The following is a 19,928-nucleotide window of genomic DNA, read 5'->3' as shown; positions in this document are numbered from 1 at the left end:
CCTTTCTGAGGGTATGTAAGAGTAAGCCAAGTCCAGAACTGATCTTATGCCAGGTGACTGATGCCTGAGGATCTTGTTTAAAATGTCTGTAGCTTTAGTCTGCTCTTACCAAACGTTTTTACAAGGAGAGGAGAAACCCCATGGAGAAACGTTGAAGCAATGGCAGGGTCAGCCAATTATGGTAGCTGAACTACTCAGTATGTGACAGAGGTTCAGCTCAAATAATAAGTGGTCGTGTTTCCAGTTTGGCAGGAAGCACCCTCTCTAACCTAGGAGGCAAGCGTGACAGGCTGAAATGGGGTTAGGCTTTCAGCTGCAAATTTATACAGATGTGTGCACTGTGCAGGATGCCTTCTTTTGGTGTGCTGTTCAACAAAAAATACTTGGTGTTTCTTGTGGCCTGAGAGGGAAATTCATCAAATTTGGAACCTTTGCTTTCCGTGTCCTTTTGAGGGAAGTGCCCTGACAGACGCATTTGCTTGATGGGTAAGACACTTGTTTCTGGAGGATTGTTGGCTAAACAAACAATTTTCAGTCTGAGAGATAAGTCTGATGGGTCTTCTTGTTGTAGATATTAACCTTTAATAGTGTACATTTCAAGCTTGTATGCACTGCTGAAAAAACACTCTAGCACAAATGTAAACCCTTTAAAAAATCTAAACCTTTAAAAATAAATAGGCTATATTCCCCTCAGAAACACCAGCTTTCAGAAACTCCAGCATTTAACTATTGTTAAATCTAGCCATTTGAGATTAGTCTTTTGGATATTATTCAGCGAGAGACTTTGGAGAGAGACATCATCCCACATTTTGTTTGGGGAAACAATATTTTAACTTTGTAGTTTGGCAGATTCTGTTGCCATATTTACGAACTAGAAATACCGTACTGCAGATGAACCTCTAAATATTTAAATTCAATTTCATACAACCAGATCACATGTACTATCATAATTAAGTAAGAATGTCACTGCAGTTGAGTACTGTGACTGGATAACCGTCTCCCCCTGCAAGAGAGATGCCAAAACGAAACCAAGGTGTTTATAGAAAATAAACATCAAGGGTGATGATGACATGTTTATTTTCAAAGCGGGAGACCATTATCCAGTCACAATATTCACTTCTATTATACTTATTGCAACTGTACCAACCCCAACCTCATTGATTTTTCTTATGAGAGTAATTAAAATAACATTTGTGAATAATACAGAAGACCAACTGATAAATCTGCTGCAACAGAACAACAATCCCCTGAAGTGGCTCTATGGTAGCATTACAGTCTGATTAACACAGAAGGTTTATTTGAAGCTTAATGAATAAGAAACTAGTGCTGGTGAACTGTAAATCTCTCCAGTACTGGGCTGACTTTTCTGATGCCCTGTTTAAAGGCTGTGCTAACTTGCAGCAACTGACAGCAGCCCTTGAAAGCCAGTACCACCCCTGAGGACCAGGGAGGTCTGGATGAACTCCAGCCACACTCCTGGTCTTGGCAGCAGGGAGCAGCTAGACAATGAAGCCAGCATTGCAGGGATTGTTCTGCCACTGGTAGCGTCAACTTTGGGCTATCATTCTTCAGGAACAGCATGCAATTTTCTTTAAACAACCAGTCTCCTGATTATGTCTGTAATTATTTAATTTTGATAATTAAGTAGTTATCATTACATGAAACTGATGGAATCTCAAAATTAAATATGATTCACAATTGTCCATTTTTGGATGCTAAGATAAGTATAGCTTAACAAGACCTGATTTCTGGACTCAGTTCTGGAAAACTGGGACCTTTCCCACTTTTCATAACTCAGGTAACCAAAATGGAGCCACATACAGTGAGTAATTTAAGGATTAGAATTCAAGTTAGCAAGGTGATTTTACTGAAGTGAAGTTCTTACCTTTTGCCTAGAAACCATCCAAGATTTTATCGTTGGTACCAAAAGACTGCCAAGAAGAATCTGAGCAGGATGATAGATGAGTAAGGGGACAGAAATTAAGGACAGGTGCTCATATCCCGCAAATACTATCTTCAGCATTGGAATCCCTGCAGGCAGAAAAGCAGGAGACAGATTCTCAATTCAGATTTCGAGTCAAGGACAAAAGCAAAGCATTTTGCAAAACAACCCAACCATCCAATACCCTCCAAGAAAACAGAACATGAAGGCACAGAGGTTGTATATATATTAAAAAAAAAAAAAAAAAAAAAAAAAAAAAAAAAAAAAAAATCCTGTAAGAAAATGAACAGCAACAAAAAAAAAAAAATACATTGCAGAGAAAGCTCTATGCCAGAAAGGAAGCAGTAGGGGAATGCCATAAAGATCTTTTCTAATTTTGCTGATAGCTGCAAACTCCTGCTGAAGATATGCTATAAAATACATCAGTGCTACAACATGATTGCTCAGTTGCCAAGCATAGGTCTGTACTGTTTATTTATAACCTTATCTTGCTATGCTGTTTCATATTTTCATGATTGTCCGCCATCCAAGCAGCCCAACTCCTGCTTGTAACCTTTTCTTCAGTCCATTCACCTCTGGAGGAGGGTTGCGTTTTCCTGGCATACTCCCTGCCAGTTAAGTACCCAAATGACATCCCTAGACTGATTCACATAGTTAAGTTGGAGAGTCAAGTATTGTGCAGGTGAGTGTTCACGTGTTAGAGAGTAAAACTCTCTGCTCTACCTGTATGTTTCAGAAGAGTGACAGCTTGAGAGAAAAAAGGTTTAGTGAGCAATATGAAGAGGCCATATGCAGAATTGGAGAGCAGCTGGAGTAGAGAAGTTGCTAGGTGTTGGAAGAGGTAAATTTTAAGAGAGAGACATAGGCCATTTTTCTGAAGAGCTTGAATTTATGCTCAACAGTGCTACTTCTATTAGACATCTCCATGCGTAATCTTCCCACTTGATGAAGTGATATGTAAGGTTACGTTTGATTTAGTTCTTGCAGTAATGAAACTGATTAAGCTGACACTGAACACTTAATTGTTCAAAATAGTCTGTTTAAATCTTGCAGCTTTGTTACCTGCTCCACAAAGCATGGGCAATCCTCACAACCATCTCTTGTCTTGTTTGACCAGTTGCAGACAAGAGTCGCTGCTAGTCCTCAGGACCCCCCTGAGAACATACCTTACTTTTTCTCTGGTTTACATGTCAGTCTAGGAATCTTCCACCAGCATCAACCTTGCAGCGAACGAAACTAGACAAGAGTTTTCACAGAGTTTATCTGCGTCTTCTTTCTTGGCAGTGACAATAAACTGAGCACTGTGGCACATGACCTTCATTCCCCCATTAGTAGATGATTTAGATCAACCAAATTTGCCATTAAAAAACCAACCAACCAACCAAACAAACAAAACAAACAAACAAACAAAAACTTATCTATGTCTTGAATAAATTTCTGTTCTCAACAACCTTTCCCTTAATAAAGTGTCTCCCTTCCTTTGGGAGGAAAGCATATCTTATTTGCTGGATATTTATGCTGCCAGTACCTCTTTATTGCTCACACATAGCTAAACTTGCCAAAATCTTCACAGTTGCCACAGCACAATTTCTTTTAATTATTTTAATTAGCTTCATCACATTAAACCACTAACAACCTCATCCCCATATCAGTTGCCTGTTCTTATGTGGCTATTTCCAGCAAAAGACTAAATCAAAAAAATAAAGGCTTGCATACTTAATTCAATATTAATAAATAATTACCCTTAAAACAGTATCAGGGACATATCACCAACACAATAGGACTGCTTATTATTAACACTGATTTCTAGGGCTTAGGAATATACAGTATTTTGATAGGAATTAAATGGGAATTTGCATTCTATTATGGAGTATAATTTACTTCAAATACCCATCATATTGTTTTTGTAAACAGATAATGATTTTATTGTCTGTTTCCAGTCTCAACTTCACCCTAACATGTCTTTTCCTGTTTTCTAACCACAGAAAAATAAACTAGAGTCCCAACCTATGAACACGTTATATTTATGTTCATAAGACAGGACCTGGCATTTGTCATCCATAGATTTAAAAACACTTCAGTATGCTGAACAGGACTCCAACAAAGAATCTGGGAACTCTAAGATGACCAGCCTAAGATCACACAGAAAACTAATGGTGGAGACATGAACAGAATGGATCCAAAGCGACTGAGGCATTCTTTAAGTCACTGTACATTTTCTGAACTGAAAGAAAATAGGAGAAATTCTAGACTAAAAGGTAAATTCTCTAGAGGAAAGCTATTTCAGTAAACTAGGAAAAGAAAATTAAAGTTGTCAAATATAAATACAAAATACTATAATTAGTGTGACAATGTAATTAGATTGCAGGGTGGAAAGAGGTTCTTAATTCACAGCTTGTTTAAATACATGTCACAACAATAGGTTCTTGTAAGCCACTAATGTGCAATTAAAGTTCCTGCTATTTACTAGGAAAAACTAACTGGTGAAAAGAAGAAGTAATATTTTTTGCAGGTAAGCAGTAGTTTAAAGAAAAGCAAATTCTCTGTTCCCTTTTTATGTACGTTCTGGTTTTTGCAATTTCAACTTTGCCAGCATGCAACTCTCTCCAAAACTATTTCATGACAGAGATCCATAGACTACAGTCACAAATGCTTATGTCAGTCATAGTACCACAGAGCTAAACAAAACAGCATGGGATTTTATTTTTTTTTAAATATTATCTAAACTTTTTTTATTCCAACATATAGCAACTGCAAGCATCAGGATGATTGATGATGTTTTTCATGAGCATAAAGCTCACACCAATTCCTTTTTAGGAAAAATTTTTTTTCCTCTCTTAAAAATATTAGTAACTGGGTGTTTGTTTTTTTCTTGCTTGTTTTTAAATAAACCATTTGAAAACAACAACAACACAACCGGAAAAGAATGAAAACCAAATCCCAGCTGATGATTGGGGTGCTGCTGTTTGCTGTACCTTAGAATGCATTTTCAAGATGAGACTATGAACTATCATTGTAAGAAGCTATTGTAAGAAGAGTTTAAATCTTTTGGATAGATGGCAAGGAATAAAGTTGCTAAGCAAAATGGAGCTTGCTGTCTTTATTTTGGGCTGTCCATTCTTCTTTTCCTCATTTTTATAACATATTGTCCTCAGTATTAATGGAGTATGATAGCTATATCTTTAGTCTAAGGTAAGTAAAATTTTGCACGGGATCAAATCACTTGTTGTAGAAAACAAGCCACTGGCATAGCTATAATTCTTGTTTCCTCAAAGTACACAGCAGACGCTCCCTTCCCCCGTGGCCTTCCAGTAACACTAGGGCATTTACTTACAGAATGGAGCATTCACATGTGTAAGGAATGACACCTGTAAGGATCTGTCATTCTGTTTTCACAGAGCCATTAAATCATGCTTATCTGCATTTCAGGGAAGTTGGACTGACTTTCTTGGGTCTTCATCCTGACTGACACTGACGGAGGAATGCTGGAATTAACAAAGGTTGTATACAGGCTGGTGAGTTCTAAGACTGCCGTCATGGTCTGAAGTCTCACATCACAGACACCAATCCATGCTGCTCCAGTTTATGAAGTTACAGGCTTCCAGCATCTTGGTTCAACTCCTCTGCCAAAGACCCTCACTCACTATGTCTGATGAGAGGACAGATAGCAGAAATGGGGTACAGGCCCACTGCAACTAAGACAGGGAAGTAATTCCTGTGACGTGGGAGTACTGTTCACTTTTCTCTTTGTCTCCATCCTCATCCAGCCTCTTCCCATCACGCAACAACTTCGCACACCTGAGGAACTGAAGCAAGGAGGAGTGAGAAGACTGCTCATACGGTCTGGGACAGGAAAGTCCTGGTTGCTTTCCATTGCTCTAGAGCATCCCAATCTGGTCTCAAGGCTGTAGTTTATCAGCCCTGGTCTAAGGCCACTGTTCCTGTAGTAGTCTACAAAACGGAAAGCTATTTATCCTTCCTCCAGCTCTGCACCCAGTATAACCTCCCACATGCTCCCCTTTCCTTTTTGCTACTTTCATATTTTGTAGTCACCTTCATAAAAGGCCCATGAAAATATTATGCTGCGCTTCTCTACATTTAGTTAACTGTAAAATAATTATAATAAAAATCCTAAAAGATTTGAAGGTATTTTTAAGAGAATTTAAATATAGGACTCTTTTCATCTAGCTATCATGGCAGTAATATAAATGAAGCAAATTAATTTTAATGCTCCAAGGTACTGATTCTGTGTCACTGTCACTGACAGGATCCAACCAGACTTTATGAGATGGCATTTGACTTTATGGAAGTGAGCACTATGCACGCATTTACAATTTTACAGGGACTTTAAGCTGTCATGCTGAAAAATGTTTATAAAACATTAATCAAAAAATGCCTCTTTAATACAATGCATTGTCTGAAAGATGTTAGAAGGCACATATTGTAAATGGATTCTTTTTCTGACTAAAGTAATTTCTACCAAAAGCCTTTCCCCACTGCTATACAAGTACACAGCGCGGAGAGATAAAGAGCACTTTCTCAGCACATTACTACCTGATCCAAACACTTGGGAAATCACTAATGTACAGCATGCCATATTTCCGTGTCACACATGACACATTTGTCTAAAATTACCCAACAGAGTTTGACATTGCAGCATATTCCATAGCAGAGCTTTCAACTGACATCTGCCAAGTAAGAACTTCAAGTAAGAGCTTTCTTCTTCTAACAAGCAAGTAAGAGTTTTCTTTTATCCTATACCCATGATGGAAGTGATAAAACAATAAGTACTGGAAATCAGTTGTTTTTTTTTCTATTTTAATATGTTTATTTTATGCTCACTGGATGTGTAAGCTCCCCTCAAAGCAGTGTTTCATCATTTGCTGTTTTCTACCACATTGCGATGGATTCAGAGAACTTAATAGAACATTTTTATTACCACTGAAACATAGGCCATTATCTCTCACACCCAAAGCAGAATTATTGCTAGATGCTCTACTTACATACTTCACTGTATAGGTTTTTCCCCTTAAATGTCTTTATAACAAACAATTTATCCTAAAACTTTATAGCTTAAATTACTGAAACATATTCCAAATCACAAAATGCTCCTGCATTTCTTCTCCGGAAAAGAGATTTAGGTACAAAACAAAGAGGTCATCACTAAGGCTATGAAATCACAAGGAATCAGAGCGTCAAACAACTGTTAGAGAGAGGCAGTGGAAATACTCAGAAGAAAATCCTTAACCTGTGCATTTTTCAGTTCTCTTTTCTCCTCATCTATACATTTCAGAATTCGCAACTGCCATAATCTTTAACTGCAATATACAAAATGAAGCAGGTGTATGAATGGTGGCTTCTCTGACACTCTCTGTGCTATGCTGTCTTTCTGAAGAATCCTCTCAGGAGTTGATGTGAAGGGAACATCAGTAGGCCAAAAAGCTTTTTTTTTTTTTTTTTTTTTTTTTTTTTTAACTGAGAAGCCCGCAAAGGGAGGCATATATTGCATTAAACCCCTCCTAAACTGCCAAAACAGGAGATTTCTGAGTTTCTCTCTGCAAAGACAGTGCCAAATGAGCACCTGAAATTTTACTGCTGAATTTCAGAATAGCATCACATGCAGTCCAGTGACTGCATGGTAGGAAAGGGTGGTGAGATCTGGAAAAATCCAGTACACAGGATGAGAGAAAGGTTGCTCATGCAGATAGCTGCCAGAATGGCAACATACTGCTAATCTCCAGTTCTCAAACTTTCTTAAAGATTTCCTTGCTTTTCTTCCAGGTAAATCAGATTGCAATGGTTAGTTTTGAGGAGGCAGAAGTTCATATACTGGGCCTCTCCTCAGTGAAGGCAACCCAGGGATAGAAGTTACTGCCCTTGTTAAGACTCTGCTATGACATACTGATATCATGATGCTTTTGACAAAATAACCAGATAAGGATTCTTTACCCTCACCTAAATATGCACTGAACTCAAGTTAAATGCTTTTCCCTCAGGACCAGTTTCTTTCAGTCTTGGGAACAGCTGAATGATATCTGACTACCAGTAACTTTACAAATACGTGCTCTCTGCTGAGTGCTTTCAGCTGAAGAAAGCATCTTCCAATGTAATATGAAATCATATTAAACTATTGCACGACACTAGGTGACTTACCTCTCTCAGAGGACTAGAAATATTGGAAAGATTGGAAAGGCTCTGTACTGAATTAGACTGATGTGATCACACGGTGTGGTCCATGCAATTACCCTACGAGTGCAAGAATTTCACTGAGACCCACACTATGTTGTAAGAGACTTAGCTGGTCTAATACTCAAATAAAGAAGGAGAAGAAAAGGAAATAAGGAATATATATATATATATATATATATATATATATATATATATATATTTTGTCATAACTAAGAAAAACCAAAACCCTAGTATGGTTTGTATGCTTTTAGTAATTCCTGTTCTTCAGGTAACTGGCTCACTATACTCATCATAAATCAGCAATTTTAAGTGAAATCTAAGTAGTTACTAGAAAATGACACATTGTGATACTATCAAAATTTTAAGTAAATAAATGTAGAAGATGGAAGAGGAAGAAAGTACAGTTTGCCTATTTCTGGGTTTTCAATGCATGTGTTCAGATTGGAAGTGATGTTTAGTGAACAACACAGGCGATCTTACCAGCTGCTAGCAATGAAACATTTAACATCAACAACTGAAGACTAGTGCCTCAGACTCTAGAACACCTCCTCCACCTGCCTGACAACATGGTAGTAATAATTAGTTAAGAGGGAATACACGAATGAATTGAACCATCATGAGTCATATTTTACAGGCGACTTATCCTTAATTTGGGACCACAGTGCAGGCACAGCAGTGGTGTAAGCTGACCATAACACTTCACTGCTTTTTATTGCTTAAAGATCAATTCACTCTTCACACACATATTATATTCAAGGCATAGGGTAAAATCTTCCTTGTAATTCACTATTAATATCTAAGCTATGAAGTTTAAACAAATAGAATTTAAACACTTCCTTCCCTTCTCTACAATTCCTGTATTCAATACTTTTTGAAGGTTTAATATGTTAGATCCACTATTGAAAGGAATTCTGGACAACCAGATTGACAAATTTCCTAAAAATACATAAGCTGAGATTTGATTAATTTGATTATTTCCTTGAACGTTACTGCCCCTTCCACACACAGCTGAGGCTAACATCCCTCTCAGCATTAGAGTCTTGATTATGTGGATTTATTTACATATATATATTTTTACAAGTATAATTTTATTTTATAGTCACACCTGTTATTTTTGTAAACACAAGAAGGAAAGGATTATATCCCAAACTGTTTCATATCTTCTAATTTTATTATTATTTTTTTTAAGTCTTTTTCTCCTGAAGCTTTGACACAAAGGAAAACATGATACCACAAATTCATTATAAATGATAAAACAAAAAAAGATTCTTTTCACAAAGAAAAAAAAATGTTAGGAATGCTAGCATATTTTTCCTTCAATCATCTCTTTACCTGATTTCTGAGTCCAAGAAAAAGAGCTATGAGGCCAGAAAAGCTTAAATGTTGCAGTCATTTGGGAAGGCATTTTGAGAAAACAGCATACTACCCAGAAATACTAAGGGATACTATTTCCCATCCTAAAATTCCATGAACTGTAGGATTTCTAATTTTTGTTGCTGTTGTTGTTTTTTTTTTTTTTTACATCTTTGCACCCACTCTTTCAGAAGTGTCTGGAGTCAGCAGCTCAGACTGGCTGCCAGAAGGTGCACTGAGAGCAGCAAATGTAGATGCAACTCTCTCAGGGAGACTCAACATCATCTTCAATACTCAGGTTTAGCATGGGTGACACTTGTAGCCTCTGCCAGATTGAAGTAAAAAAAATTCTTGAGTCATGTCCAAATGTGGATCTTCCCGAGGGTAACCTGTCAGCTGTCTGCTGAGTATAATGTAGTTTCTTAAAGCAGATAAATTAACTTTAACTGTTTTTGGTGGGGAGGGAGGGTTGGGAGGGCTCTTGTGTCATTATCATTTTACAGATGGATATGTGTTTATTTTTTTTATTTTTTTTTTTATTATAAAGAGGTACGAGCTTGCTGTCATTAAAAACCTGCAATCTGGTTTTTAGTGTCTGATCCAATTATGTGTACATCTGGGAAGACACACAACCAAATAAATAATTGGAGAGGTGCAACTCTGAAATGACAATTGTTATTCATCGATCTCTTTCTGTAAGTCGAGATTGAGAGATGTAAACTTCAAGTGAATGAGATCTCCTGGGTGAGATTCTTCAGTTCAAACACAGTAAACAACTGTTGTCCTCTGATGCACATTTTAGTACTGCTGGAGGCAAACTTTCTAAATATTAATAAAAAACCTACTACTGGCAGAGTATACAGATGAAAAGGAAGCCCTGGGAGCTGGTGCAGAATTTCTAGCCACATTCAAAGTCTAATCAAAGAAACATACGTTTCAGGTCAGAAAGGAAAAGAGATTCCCTAATTTCCTCCAGTATTTCCCTTCTGGAATCACAGAGAGGTCAAAATTGAGTAAATTGCAATATATTAGACATGCTATATTGCCAGTCTTGTGATAAAAAAACGGAGAATCAGGCACTCTGCGTCTGAGAGCCACTAGAACTCATTGGACTAAAACACTTCCCACTTTCGTGTTGGCCTGCTAGGGCATGTCCTTCCTGAAAGCACAGCCCCTTGGGATGCCCTGGTATGAAGCAGACGAGCACTGGGTACTTTCCCAGCCACATATGTCAGTAGCAAGGGGGAAATAAAAGACATGTTCTGATATCCCAGTGACCGCACCCTACTCAAAACTGTTAGTTTGACTTCTCATGGAGAATCTCCTTAAAGCAAGTGGTGGGATTAGTATTAGAGAAATGTTTGCACATGCAAAATGGCACGTCACCTCGCATGGATTAGGCAGTCTGTGCAAGCAGGAAACATATATACTATTCCCAATTATATAAATCTTTGCCTTGAAGATTATATTTCGTTTTGCTAGTATTCTGATCTGGCAGCCATACTGGAAATAACAGAACTCCCCAGGCTTCCTTTAGGGGTCTGCTAAGAAAAAAGACATACTGATTACATGATAATGACCTCTTTGATAATATCATTTGGTAAGAACTAAACATTGCTTCTACAAAACTAATGAGCTAGGAAAGACAATCCAGCTGCCCTCAAGTTAGGTTACAAAGAAAGATGTGGACAGGAGAGAAGTCTAGTGGATTTGGGTGCTTCTGCTCATCCCGCTCTCATCTCATGTAATACAAAATCCTCAGTTCTTATTTTCCAGAGACAAAGAGGTGGTGAACTACAGAGAAGAGGAAAAAGCCCAACCAATGACTTGCTGCTTCTTCCAAGCAATTGCCGCGTGAAAACTGAAGAGATGAGAAAAACTTCAGTTTGACCCAAAGAATCACGCTAAGAAAACTAGTGAAAAGTAGCCACTAAATCCCCTGGGATCTCAGAAGCAGGCATGGGATCAAGAGGGCCCTTCTGTTCCTAACCCTCTGGAAGAAGTGAGGGATGCGCAGCCCAGACGTGGTATCTACATGACACACACTCTTTCTACCACATTTCTCCCATTGGCTTCCCTTCTTCTCTGAAGGTCAGCACCCTACCAATTCCAGTCAGAGTAGCAGCGAGATCATTTTCACTTACATCACTCTAACAGCTGGGTAGGAAATGAGATTAAAAGTCTGGAACAGGTAAGAGTATCTGCAAATTCAAGCACTAATAACATGGGGAAGTATGACAGGATACCAGCAGTAATGCCTCTCGTTCAACATTCACAGGAAAATTTGGAAGTAGAAAAGACTATCACAAATCTTACTCTTGAAAACTTTTAGAGCGCAATTAACCGGGATTATTTTTTACATCTTTATGGAATTATTCACACATTCACAGGTAATCACAGTTAGTCCCTTGGTGAATAACCACCTTAGAGGACAATTCTCTGCCAGGAGCAGAGAAAAACAACCACAGAGTTTGGCTTGAATATTCACTTAGGGCAATGCATCTGATTTTGCAACCTTACTTTCTATCACAGAATTATTAAGTGAGGCCTCCTTTTTAAAATCAAAGTGACCTACCTTTTATCTTAACACAAGTTAGGACACTTTGGCATTTTTCTGTCTAAAGAAAAAGGTGATTATCACCACAAAATAAGAGTCTGCTTTTGATTAGAGCAGCATTTCGCAGACTTTGGGTACAGGAACAACCAGATGAAGCTAATATTAAACAGCAGTGGCTTAGGTTGTGCAAATATAATTACTTACCTCTGAAAAACTTGCAAAGAGATCTGTAGAAAACATGAGCAAACTCTAGATAGCTGTGAGCAGATTAGCGCTATATGTGAGCACGATGCACTCTGTCACATTGTGCAGCTGGGGAACTTGAGGGAAGGCATGGGCTGATTAATCCATAGCCTAGATGATCTGCTCACACACAATTGAGCTGTCTGTGAATCCACTTGTGCATTACACAGTGCTTTTAAAAATTGTTCAAGGACAGACTATCAATTCTGCACTCACAGAGTAAGCAGCTGAGTATTTAAAAAAAAAAAAAAATGAATGAAATTAAAACAATACAAAGGGCTTTGTCTTTTATTTTGAAAATTATTCTTTCCTGGAAGTACTTTGTACCCTAGAAACTTTGATTACATTACCTTAAGAATTCCGTAATGAAAGAACAGCAACATTGTTAAATACAAATGAGGAAAAATGTACTATGCATCACAAAATACCCTGATTTCATTATAGGTGTTTGTTGTTGTTGTTGTTGTTTTTTTTTTTTTTTTTTTTTTAAACTAATCTGCTGTTCATCATACCTGCATGACAGACATTTGCACTTGTGAGAGCCAAATAAGTATCACTACTCCATTTTCTATTCATAAAATACATTTACTGAGTAAATTAAAAATATCACAAAGTAAATTAAAAATATTTTTTTGACTATCCTAAATTTTCATTTTAGAGTTGTAACTTCTGGCTAGTAATTCACACTGACAACTCTGCCAAAGATAAAATAATATTCCATACTTGGCTGCAACTTTCGTGTAAGTCCAAGCAACAACTCTGCAGTATTGTTTAGACGAGCCACACTGATAGCTTTGCACTTCCTTGAGGCCTCTTCTCTTCTTACTGAATGAACTCCAGGGAATGGCATCATGTCGGGCTTTCCAGATGGATTATGTGAAGCCATAGCTCAATGTCATTTTCAATAGCAAGGCTCATAATTAAAGGTCAAATAGTCACTTCATCTGCAATCAATCAATAGAAGAAGTACTAATACTAAGTACTAATCAATCAATGGCAAATGCACTAATAAAAGCCATGCATCAAATGTCCGCATATGTGTGTGCTCACATGCACTATGCATATATGTGAGTAGGCGGAAGGAGAGAAAGAGAACAAAGTGTGGGTGAATATGCCAGAGGGCATTGTGAATGCTATATTTATCTTCACTACTTGTAAGTTTATATCCCGTTTCACTCATTACGTGAAATCCAAATAACATTATTTTTTCTGCATGTGTGATGTACTGTATTCAAAAACTGCCAAAGCATCCACCTCTATTCAGAAATACCGGCTTGTGCTCCTAACTAAGAAACACAAAGGCACCTACCCTGTGTAATTTGTCCTTACACAAACATGCCCTGCACTCTGATCTGTGAGACAAAAAGTGTGTCAACTGTTCTGTCTACAAAATAAAACCCAGCATATGGGAACAGCACTCATCTCCGTGCAAAGCAAGCACTTATTCATGGATTCAACACTGGAAGTGGCAGTTGGCCTCATGAGCATGCACTGCATGGGAATTAGTTGGTTTCATAATATGGTGTGGGAGAAAGTGACTTATAAAAGTCTTCTCATGCCTCTCCTATTACCACTTCTAAAGCTTTAAAGCTGTCAGCTCTTCTCCCACTTTTGTCGGTGCCATCGTAAATTCCCCAGGGAAGGGACCAGATGTACCTATCTGGAGCTTTACCTGCCAAGCTGAGAGAAATCAATTTCAAAGTGAAAGAACAAGTGTTGGGGGGTCATTTATACACTACCACTGGAATCTTGAAGACAAACAAAGCACAGCTCCACAATGGATATGAAACCAGACCCTGAGCTGTGTTTGTGTTTTCAGGCACTGCAACAACTGTGAGAGAGAAAAACTCTCTCTGCTACAAGAGAACAGAAGGTTTCTTGTTGAGTGGTTTATCGTAAACACCTCTGGACATGGAGAAATGTGACAGAACAACAAAAGAATAGGAGGTAAAATACATGTGTCTGTTCTTGTTTCTGCTAAGATCAGGGTGGACAAGACTACTAGAAATAGATTTAACTGTCATTCAGAAATGGCTGATCCTTAAGAACTAATCGTATCTACTCTGCTTTCAACTTCAGTGAAGAAATAAATGCTAGTTGCTCTGGTTAACAATTCCTGTTTACATCATCAGCTACAGGGGCATATCTCGTCTCACAATGGCTTTACAAAACCCGATCCTCTTTATTTACACAGAAATGTGTACTTACACAGCTCTGTCTTATCTAGACCTGGTACTAATACCAAACAGAGCAGAATATGCCTTTAATGAGACACAGGCTCTTCAAAGATGAAGGTAAAGCAATCTGTCCTGAAGCTCACAAATGAAACTATCTGTAGCCAAGAAACAGTCCTGTAATACTGTGTTCCACCATGAGTCTGTTTCATTTCAATTTGCACACTTATTCATATGAGACATCTGTATGAGATAAAAGTATATATGGCTGAGGAGAAGTTGTAGGAGTCCTTGAAGTCAAGGTAGTTGAAATAATTTTTTTTGTTGTTGCTGTGATAGGGCAAAGACAGCAGCAAAATATAAAGTATATCTGACTCCTCAGGCTGTGCTAATCAGAGCAGTAACCTGGAATTGGGAAAACGCAAGTCAAAAAGACAAGCAAACTACAAACCTGGAAATAATCTCTTTTAGATAAGAAAATAAAATACCAAAAGTAGAGTGTATTAGCAGATGAAATGTGCACTGACTGAGCTGTTCACATAGCATACGAGTCAAGATGGTCTACATGAGGATGCTTGGCAGAGCAAGTCAAAGATATGAAGAGTCCCTAATGGTTTTTCTGGGTGAAGGTGAGCAAGGCCCTTCAGGACTTAAATATTTTTAAAAAGGCTTTGTGGTTATTTTCTCAGTGCCATCACATGCTGCAGAAGTATTCACAGAGTGTATATAGAACTATTTTCACTGGGGAGGAAAGAAGCAAATTACACATTTGTGCTGTCAGATACAACCAACTTCTCTTCTGTAATATCATGGTTGTGTCCTAAGTTCCTATACATCTCCATATAGCAGCAAGTACACTAGTGTGTTATGATTTAGGTGTGGAGTTGCTTTCTATAAATGCAAACATAACCGTCCTCCTGAATGCAAGCACATTTACTAGTTGAAGCTTCAGTTTCACTGAACAATCGGCTGGAAAGAACCTCAAATGTCATTTAATCTATCTACTGCTCCAAGGCAGGGTCAACTCCAGTTTATCTAATTCCTGACTGAAGCTTGTCTACAATGATAAGATATTTCACTACACTGATAGGCAACATATTCCACGGCTGAAGTGTTTTTTTACAGTGAGGCTTCCCTGACTGCTTGAATCTTATTCATTGTAACAAAGCTCTTCCCTTTTCAAAGTCCACTGTAAAAGAGTCACTTCTCCTACTTTGCATCAACATTTTATGCATTTGAAGATCATTACTGTATTTCAGCTGTTGTCTCAACCCAGTTGTTTGAACCTTTCTCATGGGCCATATTTATGAGACTTAGGATCATTTATGGCACTCTCCTCTGCTCTCCTTCCAATTGGTCCACATCATTTTTGAACTGCGGAACCCAGAACACCATGCAATAGTGTCAAAAGTCAGGATGCTCTTAACCCATGCAACTTTTGCTACTTTTCCACAAACCACAGGACCTTGTGTGAAAGGAAATTAATTTGGTTTGATTTGATACGCATTTGACAAATCTCATTTCCCCATTTCCTCCTACACTGTTAAAATTATTTACTTGTTTCAGTAGTTTCCTATGAAATTAAGTTAAACTCACTGTCTATAATTCCTTGGCCCCTTCTCAATGGAAAAGAGGCATTATGTTTGCCTTTCCCTTGTATTCCTGGAACTCTTTCACCTCCCACAGCCTGCCAAGGGTGCTTCCAACCATTCTGCAGCACAGGCCTGGTTGAAGCAAAGAACCCTGGGATGAATTTTACCTTATCAAACTGACTTGAAAACATCTCACCTCTCTATCTTTGAACTAGTTCTTCCCCTGCTTCAGGCCGAGCTTTTAACTCCCTTATTGACACTAGCTGTGTTTAGGTCTTGAAAAGGCATACATCTAGTTGCATATGCTCTATCAAACGTTTTCATATTTCGAAAAACAGCACAAAAATATTCAAGTCATTTCACTGACTGAACATAATGAATGAAGCAGTATCAAGTGAGGCTAAGCAGGACTCAGAGACAGTATTTTGTGACTTTAGAACATCTTATCACTAAAAGATTTTAAATGACAAATATCTCAATAATATTTTGATAAATTAATTCTAGTAGTTAAAACACTGCCCCCCAAAATGTGCAGACTTAAACACAGACATTTCGCTCATGTTAAGTAAAAGACTGTATTATCTGTTTGTGATTACTGAATACACTACATGCTTTGTTTTCACTTCTGCATCCTAGTTTTGAGGTTTAAGGAATTTATTGTGAGACTGCGAAGATACACCTTAGAATATTTTTAGTAACAAAGCAGAAATTTTATCAATATCGGAATAGGCAACAGAACAACAATATAAGAACAGAAAGAAAAATCCAGCTTTCCATAAGGTCTTAATGATATTCCTGAAATCTGAGCTGAGAAGATTACGTTGCGTGTCCTGTAATAACCATTTATTTTATGTATGTAAAAATATTATCCTATGATTAATATCATACTGGTAGCATTACTTGCCACACTGAAATTAAAAACATTTAAGCAGAAAAGCCAGCAAACAACTACTTTTATTTCCTTTTCAACAAAACAGGCTATGAGTGTTACTGTTATTTTGCTCAAAAGCTTATCTTCTGACTTACCAAGGGTGAGGGATTTGTGTGTGGAACAGAAAATGATAGCCACTGTGTCTGCTGGTGTGAAACCAGAGTCATTCCTAGAAAAGAAAGAGTTTTAATAACCTCTAATAGCAAAAACCTTCTTAAAACATCATCAATCAAATATATTACTTTGAGGATCCATATGCAAGTTCACATCACTTTGATCAGTTCTAGTGACAGAAATAATTCTACCCACAAATGAACAGTAGTGTTTGATTTATTTTTTTTAAGCAGAATTGTTTCTCAGTTGTTGCAAGCTATATACTGAATATGCTCCTGTGTGAAAGAGAGGAATACAGTATGTAGGACAAATTTTATTCCAGCCAAGGCTATTTTTGCAAACATGCTATATCACAGCAGTGGCTGGCTTGCCTCTGTGAAGAAAAACAAACAAACAAACAAAAAAACCCCTATGATTTTCTTTCCTGGTATGTAACGGTTACAAGATGCTCAATTTAGACAGCAAACTGAGTCTACACTATAAACATTGCTTAGGACATGTCATTATCTTCTACTTCAGAGAAAAACTTCATCTAAAGGTTTACACATTGGAAGAAATGCCAGAAAAGGTGGAAAAATGACATGCAGAGGTCGATGACTGGTTAATGGATCACTCTTTGGTCCAAATTTGGAATGATTTTCTGAGATCCTAAATATTTATCATACTGTCTGAACTGGTTACTACTTACAGCACTTTAGATTTTACAGTTGGGGCAGATCTTTCCTCCAGATCAAGTATAGCCATTCAAAAGTTATATAAAATTGCCTTCCAAGGTCACAGTATGACCTTGTCACAGAGAAATTTCCTTGTGGCACTAAAAAAAGCATAAGTAGCTGTAAGACATGGCACCTTTCTTTATGATTCCCCCTTACAGATATTGTATAATTTATATAAAGCATATGTCTGGAGTCTGCTGTACTGTGACACTTCACGTTCAGCAGAGTGCTGCTGAGGAAAATACTCCAGGAAGCACAAATCAGAGGACAGTGCTGGATATTCTAACTAGCTCAAGTGATGCGCTAAGCCTTCAGCTAACACCAGTCTCATAGTACTATTTTTTGAGAAGTGAACATACAACTGTTCTTCTTAGCTGATATTTAAAAAGAAAAAGAATACCTATACCAACGTTAGTTTGGGACAACTGTCTTTTAAGAGTCACCATATAAATGTAACAGATTTGACATATACAGAGAAGAGTGGATTGCCAGCCCAGCAAATGTATCTTGAGATGTAAAAAGTCAAACTGAGTTCTCTCTCTCATATGTCATCAGCATGTCTGCAGGGCAAATTATACCTTCAGTGACATCTGTGCAAATCCATTTTTTTTCAGTGGATGAGGTATAGCAGTGATTGATTGAGATTTAACAACTCTGTAATTAACACACAAGAAAGGACAGAATTCAGGTCCTGCTCTCTTAGTCTATGAAATGCTAACAGAAAATGCAGTAAGGACAATATGAAATATCAAAATGAGGTCACCCCTATTCAGGAACCTGTGCTTTCACATTTTTGTATCACACAAAACCAAAACATCACACAAAAATATTCAAGCACTCTGTTATAGGACACTCATTTACCTTGTAGAGAAGAGGAAGGTCAAAAACATGAAGCTCATCTGAACAGAAAATACTGAAAGAGAAACAAGGTAAAATTGGACTTACATCACAGAAGTGAAGGTCATTTAAATCTCTGCGAGTGCAGTGTATGCGCCTCTTGCACTCACACAACAGATCAGAAGGTAGGCTGGACCGAGTCAATTGAGAGAAATCCAGTGACAGACAGACAGCCTTTAAAGGCTGGTGATTAGGACAATCATGTCTGCAAGAACAGTATGTATCATCACATCCCAGACAGAGCTGGTATTCTCGCTACACAAGTTCTTGGCTACACAATGAATTACAGAGAATTCACTGTTGCATGCTGCACATCTGTTTTCACTAGTTTTGCTTATGGGATCAACAACATAAAACCTCTTGGATGTGCTCTGGTTGCCAAGTGTTTAAATGCAGCCCCTTTCTATTTAACAGAAGAAAGTACAATGTGTAAGCGTGATTGCAATAAATATTCTCATGCAGTGGGTATATTACTCTCCTGATGAATGATCACTATTAACAGGAGATAATCATACACATTTAATTCCCTCGGAGACAAAGGCTAATTCCTGAACTGGGCAGCATACATCAGACAAAGCAGCTGTTCGTTCAAGCTCAGTCAACTTTGTAAGTGTGGATGGGTTTTGTGCATCCTGAGGGGAGATCTCCTCTCTGCCAGCTCACGTGATGCCCGCAGGGGTTCTGGGACACGCAGAGCCCTCACTCGATCTGCAGAGATGCGGGGAATGAGCTCAGGGAGCAGAGGCGGCTTCCCAGCTGTGCTGCGAGTAGCTGCTGGGGCTGCAGAGACCAGCTCCGCGCTGGAGGGCAGGAACTCCCCGCAGAGCTGGAGGAGAAGCCCTATGACCTGTACGGCCCTTTTCGGGGGGAGCGTGCTGGGGGGAAGGCTTTTTACTTTCAGCAGAATCTGGGGATGAGTCCTCTTCCTTCTCCTTGCAAAACTTGTGAATGCAATAAGGCTAATGTGTCCCTGAGGGTAGTGCAAGCCAAGACAATGCATTTGATTTTGACCCCAGTTTATAACTGGGCAACATGGCAGGGATATTAGCTATTACCAGTGACATTTTCCATTCTCTTACATAACGTTTCCTAGGATGTATAAATGTCACCTCAGCATGCACTTAATACTTCCTTCGTGAACTACGGAAGCAATCCATTGTTCCCAAATTACAATATTTCTGCAGCTAAGTCCATTAATTTAATATGCACAGAAAAAAAAA

General features: G+C 38.2%; 1 protein-coding gene across 1 annotated transcript in view; it reads right to left on the bottom strand.

Annotated features, from left to right (window-relative positions):
* LOC116488959 (sodium/bile acid cotransporter 7) overlaps positions 1-19,928 on the bottom strand; it is a 48,824-nt gene that overhangs the window by 3,218 nt on the left and 25,678 nt on the right. Inside the window, exons 4-6 of the mRNA XM_032186966.1 lie at positions 18,673-18,724; positions 17,077-17,150; positions 1,886-2,031 (exon numbers count right to left, since the gene is read on the bottom strand). Of these exons, the coding sequence (XP_032042857.1) occupies positions 1,886-2,031; positions 17,077-17,150; positions 18,673-18,724 (272 nt within the window). The remainder of the gene's footprint in view (positions 1-1,885; positions 2,032-17,076; positions 17,151-18,672; positions 18,725-19,928) is intronic.

Source organism: Aythya fuligula, chromosome 4 (genome assembly GCF_009819795.1).
Source record: "Aythya fuligula isolate bAytFul2 chromosome 4, bAytFul2.pri, whole genome shotgun sequence".
Lineage (NCBI taxonomy): Eukaryota > Metazoa > Chordata > Aves > Anseriformes > Anatidae > Aythya > Aythya fuligula.
The sequence above is the reverse complement of the archived record's forward strand: the minus strand, read 5'-3'. Positions and strand labels throughout refer to the sequence as shown.